The sequence below is a fragment of the Rhopilema esculentum genome, chromosome 13 (assembly GCF_057945365.1).
Source record: "Rhopilema esculentum isolate cy_ngs chromosome 13, ASM5794536v1, whole genome shotgun sequence".
Taxonomy (NCBI): domain Eukaryota; kingdom Metazoa; phylum Cnidaria; class Scyphozoa; order Rhizostomeae; family Rhizostomatidae; genus Rhopilema; species Rhopilema esculentum.
In genome coordinates this window covers 4,009,770-4,021,773 of record NC_142827.1, presented here as the reverse complement: position 1 = coordinate 4,021,773, position 12,004 = coordinate 4,009,770, and the positions used below count along the sequence as shown (strand labels likewise).

Here is a 12,004-nt window from a genome sequence, read left to right as displayed (position 1 = left end):
TTGGTTCGTTTTGGTACGAAGTTGCTTGTCTTTGAATATTACAAAAATCACCAACGAATTCGACACGGTAGAAGCAACACCGATTAAGGAATTAATGACTGATGCAAACACTAAGGTATAAAAGTAAGCTGTGGATATCTTGAACTCGAGAAACTGCAACCCATGACAGTTAAACACAACTCCAGATTGATTGGTACCGTTTAATGACATTTCAGGAAGACAATTCTAGTCAATGTGTGATTGAGCGATTCTACAGAAAGTAATTAATAGCAACAAGAACGAATTTCTTAGAGCCTGAAACAGCTTAAGGTCAATGTTTTCATGTAAACTGAAGCATCGGACTCGTTATTCAGCATTTTAATAAAAAATGCAAACAAAGGGAAGGCTGAAAATTTGCAGTGTCACCAACAGCTGCAATACATCTGTCATTATGACTTTATTGTTGCTTCCAAATGTTCACCTTCCCGCACAAACGTGATGAAATTTGCAGTCAGATTATGTCCATATGCGGATGATCTCTGCACAAAATAACACTTGAAGGAGGCAAAGAAGGCAGATTTGTTGCAAAACAACATGTTGTATCCACATGTTGCTTATGGCTACTCCAGGCGTTCTGTTTCAACACCTTTAGACCAAGAGTAGAAATCAGGAATCAGAAAAGTAGCTTTCCGTGCTTAAGAAAAAAAGCAATACGTTTGGTTTATTCTCGCAGGGTCGTAATAGATTAATGAGCATTTTTTAGACTGTACCAAATCACTGTTTGGACACTATCGCCTTTTGATTGGCTGTCAAAAAATTAGAAATCGTGTTTTAACAAACTTTGTAGAATAAATTTAAAGACCAAGAATTATAAAATCTACCATAAAACGTTTTGGTTCCATCATAAAACGATGTTCCGTTAACTCGTAAAAAGCCTTCAAAGTTAGTGTTACCCCATTTGAACAATCGTATTAAATATCCGCATAGATTATAGCTAGATTCTATCTGAGTTTACACGTGCTGTAAGTTAGGCCTTCTTTTGTTATGGTGAAGATTACTATATATTGGAGTTCTATTTCGTCTCATTTCTTCCTACTACATTAGGAGCTTGTCCGGATGAAAATAATCCATCAACCAGTGGGAAGAAATATTCAATGATTTATTTTGCGCCTACGTGCAAGCACATCTTTTAAATAATTGACAGACTGGTAGATTTAGCTCCATATTATTGTTTAAATACACAATTATTCAATTAGGAGCACTTGCGAATGAAATATTCCATTTCAAACAGAAATTCTTTCATTTGATCAGGGTAGTAATACTTCCAACTTTGGGAGTGCATCTTTTTAATCAGGGAGTGCATCTTTTTAATTGATAGAGCATGGTTTTGTTCCAAATGTGCCAAAGCACTTACAATTTACCCCAAATTCGTTAAAAGGAGCTCATCACCATTGAAAATTACTGTTTATTAAAATCTAAAAATTGCTTAATCTCATAATAAATCAATTTTGGCCCATAATCAGACATCTAAGAAAAATTTATACCTGGAACTTGGCAAAATGATTTATTTAAACCTTGTTTTTTATAATAGGTGTTTATAATAAGAGCACCTTGGGTTTGGAAAGAATTATTCCATTTGAAAAGCGAAATCTTTTTCATACTAAGCATAGCAGTTGTTCAAGTAGTGCTCATGATGTGAAATAAATTTGAAGCAAAATACATGTATATAATTTTCACAGAATAATTGTAACAGCTCATCTCCTACTTGGTATTCATTCAAAATGTAAAATTTTATGAATAAAGACAGAAAATTGTCAATTGATGACTAAAAATAGATTTTTTCTGATGTCCAATCTGCTCATTTGGTACAGTCTAAAAAATGCTCACAATACTGCTTGCACTCAACGCATTCATACAATGTTTATTTTTCACTTACCTAACAAATCTATCTTGAATATTTCCTCCAAAATTTGTTTTGGATCTTTCATTTTCAATACTGTTTCTCTCACCATCTTTCTCTGTTTTTTGTTCTAATGGAAAGAGAGGGATTGTTAAACTCATGAAACATGATTTGTAATAAACTCCTGTATTAAAATCCTTTCCATTGTAAATGCAAAGCATCCAGTTCATAGAAACTGTGACGCCATCTAAAGTTGCTTTATATTTATGTATCTCTTGTTTGTATTCAACAACACAATTTTCATTGCATATTAGAGAATTTCAATATCACAAATTCCAAACTACTTTTTCACAGGAAATTTTACTCTTTCTTTTATCTGTGAAGATACATGCTTTCATTATTCCATGGAATTGGACTTAAACATACCAACATTGGCAAAATCTGTATGTGACAAGCTTCAGGACAAGATACTGAAAATAAAATGTTGTTTAGCATTGAAAAAAGACTGAAAGGCTGTGCTGAAATTTAAAACTCTGAGTGAGCTGAACAATTTTGGAGTGACAAAATCAAACAGCTTTCAAATAATTCTAAAAAAGTTATACACCTAGCCAAGGTTAAATCCTTATGAATTGGGTGATGAAGACGTTTTTTTAAGATCTATCGAGAAGAATCAAAGTTAGGAAAACTGCAAATTCACCTTCTTTAGCTCCTTTTTTCTGGCTTCCTTTCCTACAGAATGAAACATGGTATATTTGAAAAACATAATTCAAAAAGCCTTTAATACTGCAAAACTTAGAAAATAAGGAAATCATATCCTAAAGTATATTTTGCCTAACACTGCTCACAGCTTAACACCATGGTAATTCAAAGGACAACTCTGCAGCAATTTGATAAAATACTCAAAGCATGTGAGGCAATTTTTTCAGTTATTGAAGAATGAGAAAAAAGAAGGAAGAAGATAACAGTCAAATATAGGATTGTTTCGAATATTTCTCTTCACGGCAAGTAACTTGAGATAAGGTGTTTTTGATCATCATTAACATGATGTTCTTACCAGCTAAAAGCAAAGAAAAATGGATGCACCCTTGTTCCTGTAATCAGGTACAAAATCACTCAAATGACATCAAGCCCAATCTCCAGTGAAAAAAAACAGCAAAATGTGAAAAAGTTCGTGTGAAATATATCTTGGACATGCGCAGTTAACTTTTGCTGGGAATTTTTGAGAAGAATTTTCTGAGAAAAAAAGTTAAAATGAGTTTAACTTTTTTTATTTTTGATTGCGAAATCCTTCGGCATCCAATCATAATCCATATTGCTTCCAAATTTTACATTCCAATGTAGCAAGGTCAACAAAAACATTCACAGGAACTTTTTCCTGTGAAGTACTTCATGGCAAATTTTGTAAGACTTTTTCTCACTGGAGATTGCTACAACATGCTAGTGTGATCATGTGGTATCAAGATGCACTTCACAAAAAAGCAAATCTTTACCAAAATGCCTCCTTTTCTTATCACTCTGTCAATTCTTACACCTCAGATTAGAATTTTTGACTTATCAGCTGTGATTGCAGCCGAGCAATTTCTGTTAAAATGATTCATCCAGCTGCACAGGATTCTTCTTTAACTGTTAAACTTATCGTGTATGTACTTAATAATTGACGCTTTTAATGAAATTTGAATTTGATGACCCTCAGAGTTACAGATCGTCATTACTTTTCGCTTGTGTACACATGGGGCTGGTTTGTAAATGTTTATCTTTGCTATAGATGAAGGGGGGCCTTCATCTCATTAGTTAACCTACTCAGAATTCTGCTTCATTTTGTCTTTTAAATATTGTCATTTAAATAATGTTATTGTTGTTGTTGCATTCTTTAGTTGATTTGTTTATAATTTATGTAACTAAATAGCTTTTAGAAATGTAGTAGAATTTGAATTAAATTAAATCAAATCAAAAATCAAATCAATAAAGTAAGACATGTGGAAATGTTAAGAGTTCTGGAAGCATTATACATGATGTAAAGGATTTACAACTAAAAAAAATATTGTTTTTCTCACCACTGATGATGTTACTAATGTTTTTTTCAAAAAATTTATACCCAAAAGTTCACACTGTATTTTCATGGTAATTAGTCTCAGCCACACAAAATTTTTATCTGTGCTATTTGCAAATGCGTAACTTTCATGAAACAGATCCCCCGTGCCTCTTTCAAAGATTTCAATCTGGCTTACCCTCAAAAGAAACACACAAATAACTAGTGAGATGCAACAGAACATCATACACTGTGAGTCACTTTTTGCCGTGCAATGTAGAAATCGGTAGGCTTCACTGCCTCCCTATAGAGTTATCGCTCTAGAGTATTCTACACCTCATTGGTGCAGTCAATATATTGCAGGCATGCAACAAAATTTCCAGTCTGGAACCTGTAGAGATTTGCTGTTATCAAGATAAAATAAAGTTCCTTATTTTATCTTGCTGTTATCTAGTCATTTTCTTTTCTGTAGCTAGGCCTTATTATTATGAAAGATGATTTTTGCTAGGATTTGGAAAAAGCTAATCAAAACTGAAGAAGCCAAAACTTTATTGTAGAATGTTATAGAATGTGGAATTTTCAACATTATTATTTTTTTACGTTTTTACAAATTATTACATTATTACGTTTTAACAAATTGTAACTTTAAATTTTTTGTCCTTGGTTTAGTTTAAGCAGGTCCACATCAGCTTTATGCTGACTACTTCCGACCTGCTATAAAAAATTAATAATGTATGTATGTATGTATGTTATGTGTGAGAATTCTAGTTTTATGGGCGTAAGCTTAAGAACAGGCAAAATGCGCTAGACTTGTTCCCACAGAACAAAATGTAGACTTCCATGATTCACTACAAATCTTTCCATACATAGGCCTAAGTAACCAGTACACCTAGAGCATGAGCCATTATTTGTTTGAAAATTTGTGTACCGGCTTTATTGGCAAGCCATTTTTTGCTGGAATCTTTATTGAGCAAAAATATCTGAATGAACAGCACTAGGTACTGGCATAATAACATGGCGGCAAAAAGTATTGTTTATTAATACTAACGTGCACGGTCAGTGGGATTCATATACTTCCCACTCTTGGTGGTGAAGGTAGATCTTCGCCCCATAGTGGCAAATGAATTGAGCAGCCGAGTAAAGCTGATCTGCAAGGACAGTGGCTATAAAATTATGTTCTTCGCGAACCATGCACCCTTCATAGCAAAGCAAAGCCAGAAGTTAGGCCATCTCCTTCGTAGCTTGAACAGATCGCAGCGTCACAGTGCAATCGAGGGCGGATGGAAAACAAATATGGCAGCCAGACGGAGCAGTAATATAAGAGAAGAACCTACGCCCGGTCTGCATTACATATCCAGAAGATCTCCAGTCATATGCACACATGGCGTGGCTGCATCAAGCCAAAGTTTAGCCAGTGAAATCGGACTACGGATTCTTAAGGCTGGCGGAAATGCCGCCGATGCAGCAGTGGCGGTTGCTGCAGCATTGAATGTTGTTGAGCCAGGGAGCACTGGCATCGGGGGTGACTGTTTCTGTTTGTTTTATCATGCAGAATCCAAAAAGGTTAAAGCTATGAATTCAAGGTTAATTTCTTTATTTTTTTCTCATAGCCCGGTAAAGTTAGGTCACGACATCAAGCACTGCATCCCCCTGACCCTGACCGCAAGACTACTGCACTCTCCAAGATCCCATATTTTCAATTTCGTTGAGTGTGAGAGCTGAGAAAAGAGCAAAATATTCTTTGCTTCCATTCAATCAATTTGCTTAGTAAACTGCTAAATTAGCAATTCTTTTATGGTACTGCCCCTTAAGCACCTGCATCCCCTTTTGCATGCCTTGTTTTCATTTGTTTTTTCCTTTCCTTCTCAGTGGTAGGTCACCACATCGCCTCTCTATAGATCTTTTGAGGAAGAATTTTGGCATCTCAAAAGCAAGTGGTCAGAATGCCTTACCTCATGATTCTGTGCACTGCATCACAGTTCCTGGTGCTGCTGCTGGATGGATTGGCTGTGTTGAGAAATTCGGGAATGGAAAAGTATATCATAAGCAAATACCTTTCTCTTTAAGAATCTAAGATTATTCATGCTCTTTGATGATGACTTAAAAATGTAAATCCTTTAGATATTGCTAACATACCTTCTCAATGATTGCTTTGGACAATGTGTCATCCATAGACATACAAATCATTTTAAACATTTATTTTAAACATAGAGTATATGGCATAAATTGCTTTTCTATAGTGAGCTGGAATCTTAAAACAGTCTTTAGGAAAAAGTTTTTACAAAGACCTTATTTCAAACAAGCTAGGTTCTAATGTTTTGGAAATCTAATTTGATTCTAAACTCAAATTGAGTTGATATTTTTGGAAATGCTATTTAATGAATGCATTTATCTAAAGCAGACAGGCCTGCAACAAACTGCCAGTCTTGCATGGGATTACATTTATTTTTCCTTACAGAACAGAACTTATTTTAAATCAAAAATATTTTTTCTTACAGTTGACACTGTCTAAGATATTGCAGCCTGCAGTTGATTTGGCAGAGGAAGGGTTCCCTGTTCATCCTATAGCTGCCCATGCATGGAAGTCTGGTGAAGATTTACTAAAGTCATGGAGTAAATCCTACTACCCTGATCTACTCATAGATGGAAAAGCACCTTCAGTGGGACAAATTTTCAAAAATCCTTCTTTAGCAGAGACATTCAGAGTATGTTGTTGATGTTGAGTTTGATTAAAATTGTCTTTTTAACTCAAAATCTAGCCTTTTTTAATGAAATCAATTAAGAAATATTTTAATGTCCATAACCTTTAGATTGATCATAATTTTAAACCTTCATTAAATTTTGTTGGCTTCTATATGATCGGGGGCTTTAAAATAAAGCACTGAAAAACATTTTTCCTCTATTCAGTGGCCTAGCTTGACATTTCAGACCAGGGGGTTGACGGAAATCACAAGTAAAATTTACTGCTGAATACATCGATGAAGGAAGATGCAGGTGTTATTTGACCAACTGGTAGAAGATCTTACAGACCAGCTAAAGATTTAGTGGACAAACTAAGACAACCTGACCAATTCATGAAGAATTGGGGGGTGCACTCCTTATACCCCATGCTAGCAACCCTCTGTTTTTATTTCTTCCATCACAGTTCTTTGTATATGAGTATTTTTTTCTTAACAGGACATCGGTACCCAGGGTAAAAAAGGGTTCTATGAGGGACGGGTTGCTCAAGCCATTGTTGATATAGTTCAAGAAAATGGAGGACTATTAACACTGGAAGACTTGAATAGCCATTTCAACACATTTGAAGACCCAATAAGTACAACATATAGAGGCATCGAAGTATGGGAAATACCACCAAATGGACAAGGCATTGTTGCTCTGATGGCATTGAATATCCTGGAAGGATTCGATTTAGGAGGTCAGAATGAGCTTTTTGTTTTTATTTGCACCTGTTCTCTTTTATATGCATAAATTTCTTCATTACAGGCTCCTATTTTGATGTATGTTTCTTCAGTCAACAGTCAGTCTAATTCATCATTGCCATACCGATCACAGAAAAGTATGTCTTTCATCTTGACAATACCCTTCAAGCTCTGAGAAACTTTCCCTGGAAAAAGATTAAAAGTTAAGGGAGAATTGTTGTGGCACTAAGTTTCTTTTATTAGAATAGAATTCTTAAGCGATGAAATCACAAGAATCTTTCTTCAAAAACTTTTGAATTTATATCACGTTATCTGAAAGACCATCGCGAATGCATCTTTATGTGAAAAATCACTTAAATATGTTCCAAAATGACTGAAGGCTAAACGAGCAAAAGCTTTTTCCAAGTTCAAAATTTCATGAACGAAGCCAAGTTAACTGTAATCCATGAACAAATCCAAAGTCTCTCGTAAACTATATCTCATCAAAATTTGAAGATATATAGCAAATTTGTAGGTACTTTAGGGTGTTCTTTCAGGTTCTGTGGCCATCATAACATTATGAAAATCATAACATGAATTTTGTGACGTCACGTGATTTTCGTCGTCGTGCATTGCGTGTCGTCGTTATCTTGGGTCGTTTTTATCATCATTTTTCTTGTTGTTGCTGTAATCGTTTTTGTCATTGCAACCTTCAACGCCTTTGTTATCGTCTCAACTAATTTCATCATAGTTGTTCGTTAGCATTTTTAATCCTATACCCATTAAATTCTGCGAACCCCAGCTTAGTAGAGTGGAAGAATTCAATTCCTTCTCGGTCCTTTCAAGTTTTTTGCTCGTTAATCTGAACGAGTAGAACTTTCTACTTTCTTTCCATGAATAACATTCCAATGAGTATGTTTTTCAATTAGTGAATGAGTTTCCAATGAGTATATTTTCTTTTGAGAAGTTGATTCCTTTTTTGTACCTTTTCTTCTTAGTCAAATAATAGTCAATAGTCAAAAACGAATAATAGTCAAAAACAACGATCAGTCACGGTGGTGGCAAACTAAATTGCCCGGCGAAGGTAACTTTTGGAATCTCGATCACTAACCTTCCCGTTGGCGCTGCAAAAGATGTGCCACGCGTCTAAATTGAGATGTCACCTCAAGACCCTTCCCAAATGTTCCGCCACCGCTTTTGATCTACTTTTTGCAGGACCTCTATGGTACATCTAATATAAAAGAGTTGTATTTATTTGGTGGTTTACACTTTGCAGGAATGGAACACAATTCTGCAGAGTATCTGCATTTGCTGATCGAGGCATTGCAACTGGCCTTTGCCGATGGGCTTCAGTATGTTGCAGACCCTGAAGTTTCAAAAGTATGCACAAAACAGTTGTTATCTAAAAATTATGCCGAAAAAAGAAGAGCTTTGATTCATAGTCAGAGGTTTGTATTGTATAGTTTCTGGTGCCACTCATAACTCGTTTTTTCCCTGAATACGGGCTTATACTCTGTGTACGGGCTTATACTCTGGCTACTTCAGCAGTTGAGTTGAAAGACCACTCTGCAACCGTGTTAGTTCCGTCAGGGGCCCATCAGGGATTCTGAAACAAAAACTACCATTTATCAGTATTTTACTGTTCCTTGCAGAGCAGTGAAGCACTACCACTTCGGAGACCCGAACATTGGGAATGATACTGTTTACTTTTCGGTTGTCGATGAAGATGGCAATGCTTGCTCATTCATTAACAGCATCTTCATGAATTTCGGTTCCGGACTGGTCCCAGAAGGTTGCGGTTTTGCTTTACAGGTCAGTATTCGTAACCAGTTTTTGCACTGTAAACAGCTCGATACCGTGTTGCCAGTGTTAATTCTTTATGGAGGAATATTTGACTCCAAGAATAATATGACTTTAGAAATGTACAGCTTATCTTATAATTTTCTTCTTGTAGTAACCAACTACTTACAAAAGTTCTTTTAAGAATCTTTCTCTGATAAATTGTCTCTGATAATCCTCTTGTAAACTTATGTAAAGGAGAATATGGGTCATTTGTGGATACTAAAAATTCTAAATAAAGATTTAGAAAATAAGAACTTAGTAAAGATTTAGTTAAGTATGTTTGCTTTAGAGATGCCAGCAGTAGATTTTGCCATCCTACGCTTAACATAGTTTCAAACAGCCATGTTTTAAAGCTGACATCATCTTGGTTTTTGCTGCCATCTTCTCAAGTCGTAATTGCTGTTGCTGAATTAATCTCTTTGTACCCCAGTACTCGCGTAAATATGTTTATCAGTGGAACCCATAAGATATTGAAATTTAGCAATATAGTTATTTGGAAGTGGAAACAACTGTTTATTTCTTGTAGGTGTTCACAAGGCGTACCTGATAGAGGATGTAGGGGTTTTATGATGTAGGCTCGTCCGGTCTACGTCTCCTCCTCTCTGTCACCTTTTTCTGAGTTGATCGAGAAAATTTTTTAATTGGTCCGCACATTTGTTAGCTGATTCGTAAAATCGTATGGCAGTTGGCAAGAAAGAAGAAAATTGTGTAAATCCAAGACTTTTTCGTTAAATTCCATTTTTCTAGATCTAGCCTGTAGGTATACAGTTGTTCTTGGCTGCAAATTAATGCATTACTAGCATTCCACCCCTCTGTGACGTATCTTTCTTTCTTTTCAAGAACCGTGGCGCAAATTTTTCATTAGATCCAAACCACGCAAACTGTTTGGAGCCTGGCAAGCGAAGTTACCACACCATAATACCTGGAATGGCAACTTACTCTGATACACAAGAGTTATTCTCTTGCTTTGGAGTGATGGGAGGTTTCATGCAGCCACAGGGACATGTCCAGGTTAGGCCACAAATTGTCGTTTGGAATGAAAACAACTTCAAAGTCATTCCAGCACGATGAGTTTGCAAACGCTTGTGCCTGCGCCTACCTAAACATCGTGTCTCTTTAAAATTTATTTAAAAAACTGCCCCCTCTATCTGATGATTGTTTTTAAGAAAGCTAGCTAATCTGAATTATCTTTCAGTTAATGCGTGAATTTGGTTTTGTCAAATGCATGGTAATTAATTCATTTTGCATAATTCATTTTGCATAAATTAAATGAATTTCACAGTGAATGTGTCCAGCTTTACCGAATGTGTATAAAGTTACATAGTTTTTAGCATGGCATACAAACTCTGAGTGAGATAGCTAATTGAGATTCTGATATTTCTGGAATGCTTGATGGTTTTGTTACAATTATCAACAAATTTTGAATAATAGAAACATACAAATTGCATAACACTAGAAATACACATCGCTTTCTGGTTTGGTTCTAATAATGAGCCTTCTTCTTTAAAAATTGAGTGTTGTGGGTAAAGTGAGTCATTTTTTCAAATTGCCTTTGATTGGGATAAATGCCATAGTCCCTTCCGAAAGCATTTTACAGACACGCATGCTGTTAGTGGGTAAGAGACTGATGTACCGATGCGAGGCAAGCTTCAAGAATGAAAAAAGATGGCTCCTTATTTCTGATTGAGGCTTATTCTTTATTTGGCCGTGTAGTGCCACAATGACTGTATGTTTCTTGAAATCAAATCTAAATATCAAGCAAAAATGAACATCTTCAAAAAACACTTGTTTCAACTCAAACAATGGGCCATACTTTTCTTTTAGGAAGAGCTGTTTACCAATACTAATTTGCGATAAGCTTTAGCCTTACCAAGTTTTCTAAGTGTTTTAATGACTGACTATCAGTTTTTGCATCAACAGGTTTTGTGCAATATGATTGACTTCAGCATGGATCCTCAAACAGCATTGGACATGCCTCGATTTTGTGTTGGCACTGGACACCGAAGCGCGGTTGGGTCAATTTCAATTGAACAGGGCATTCCTGAAAAGGTTATTGAGGATTTAGAGAAGTTTGGACATGTGATCACAGGGCCAGTCTGTGGCTATGATCGTAGTTTATTCGGGAAAGGACAAATCATTCAACAGAGGAAAGACAAAAGTGGTCAAATTGTTCTGTGGGCTGGTTCGGATCCAAGGGGTGATGGATGTGCCATTGGCTATTAAGACACTTATCATCGGATCTCTTACGCGAGATTTTGGTTAAGATATATAGATTAAGGCTTTTTCATTCACTTCTCTCTTACAGCTGATTACGCAAATCCACGTTGTTGACGTACTTAAAAAATGATCACTTCTCACTTTTATCCATAATACTTTTTTAGGATAAAAGCAGTAATTTTTTTACTTGCTGAATATATCCACGCAGAACATTTAGGCTATAATCGATATTACAAAAAATGACACAATTGTTAATGGTGTTTTATAATTCTTAATGACACAATTCTTATTTAATAGTGGTGTTTTTATTAAAAAGAGGTAAGGTCAATAACCAACCATCGTAATTTACGTTTGAGGCTGATGGCCTTATTCCCTACATGTCCGGGGCAGCAAAGTGTTCGGCTTCACATACAAACTTCTGTGCCAATTCTTTTTAACTTCCATGCCAATAAAGCAGTATCAGTTTCTGATTGAATTCTTTCTAATATACGCTTATTCTCGCCTCTGTATATTCTTTGCTCGGCTCTGAATTCTTTGTAAACGCTTATTCTCGGCTCTGTATATCCATATTTTTAAAATTGGGCTTTGCATATGTGTATATAAATATAATGATGTTATGATATTCTCTTACCATTA

General features: G+C 35.6%; 2 protein-coding genes across 2 annotated transcripts in view; one reads left to right on the top strand and one right to left on the bottom strand.

Annotated features, from left to right (window-relative positions):
- LOC135692166 (uncharacterized) overlaps positions 1 to 5,096 on the bottom strand; it is a 25,274-nt gene extending 20,178 nt beyond the window's left edge. The window contains exons 1-3 of the mRNA XM_065210226.2: positions 4,957 to 5,096; positions 2,577 to 2,608; positions 1,916 to 2,009 (exon numbers count right to left, since the gene is read on the bottom strand). Coding sequence (XP_065066298.2) covers positions 1,916 to 2,009; positions 2,577 to 2,608; positions 4,957 to 5,020 — 190 coding nt within the window. The 5' untranslated portion in view covers positions 5,021 to 5,096. The remainder of the gene's footprint in view (positions 1 to 1,915; positions 2,010 to 2,576; positions 2,609 to 4,956) is intronic.
- On the top strand, positions 5,082 to 12,004 carry LOC135692164 (uncharacterized). Its single transcript, XM_065210222.1, has 8 exons — positions 5,082 to 5,491; positions 5,778 to 5,943; positions 6,407 to 6,613; positions 7,086 to 7,326; positions 8,586 to 8,757; positions 8,962 to 9,121; positions 9,992 to 10,162; positions 11,072 to 12,004. The coding sequence occupies exons 1-8, from the start codon at positions 5,082 to 5,084 to the stop codon at positions 11,372 to 11,374; spliced, it is 1,830 nt and encodes a 609-aa protein (XP_065066294.1). The 3' UTR covers positions 11,375 to 12,004.

Excerpts from the sequence above, each read along its gene's own strand:
- LOC135692164 (XM_065210222.1), top strand. The coding sequence starts at position 5,082 with ATGTTCTTCGCGAACCATGCACCCTTCATAGCAAAGCAAAGCCAGAAG. Across the intron at positions 5,492-5,777 it reads GTTAAAGCTATGAATTCAAG|TGGTAGGTCACCACATCGCC; the intron begins GTTAATTTCTTT and ends TTTCCTTCTCAG. Across the intron at positions 9,122-9,991 it reads GTTGCGGTTTTGCTTTACAG|AACCGTGGCGCAAATTTTTC; the intron begins GTCAGTATTCGT and ends TTTCTTTTCAAG.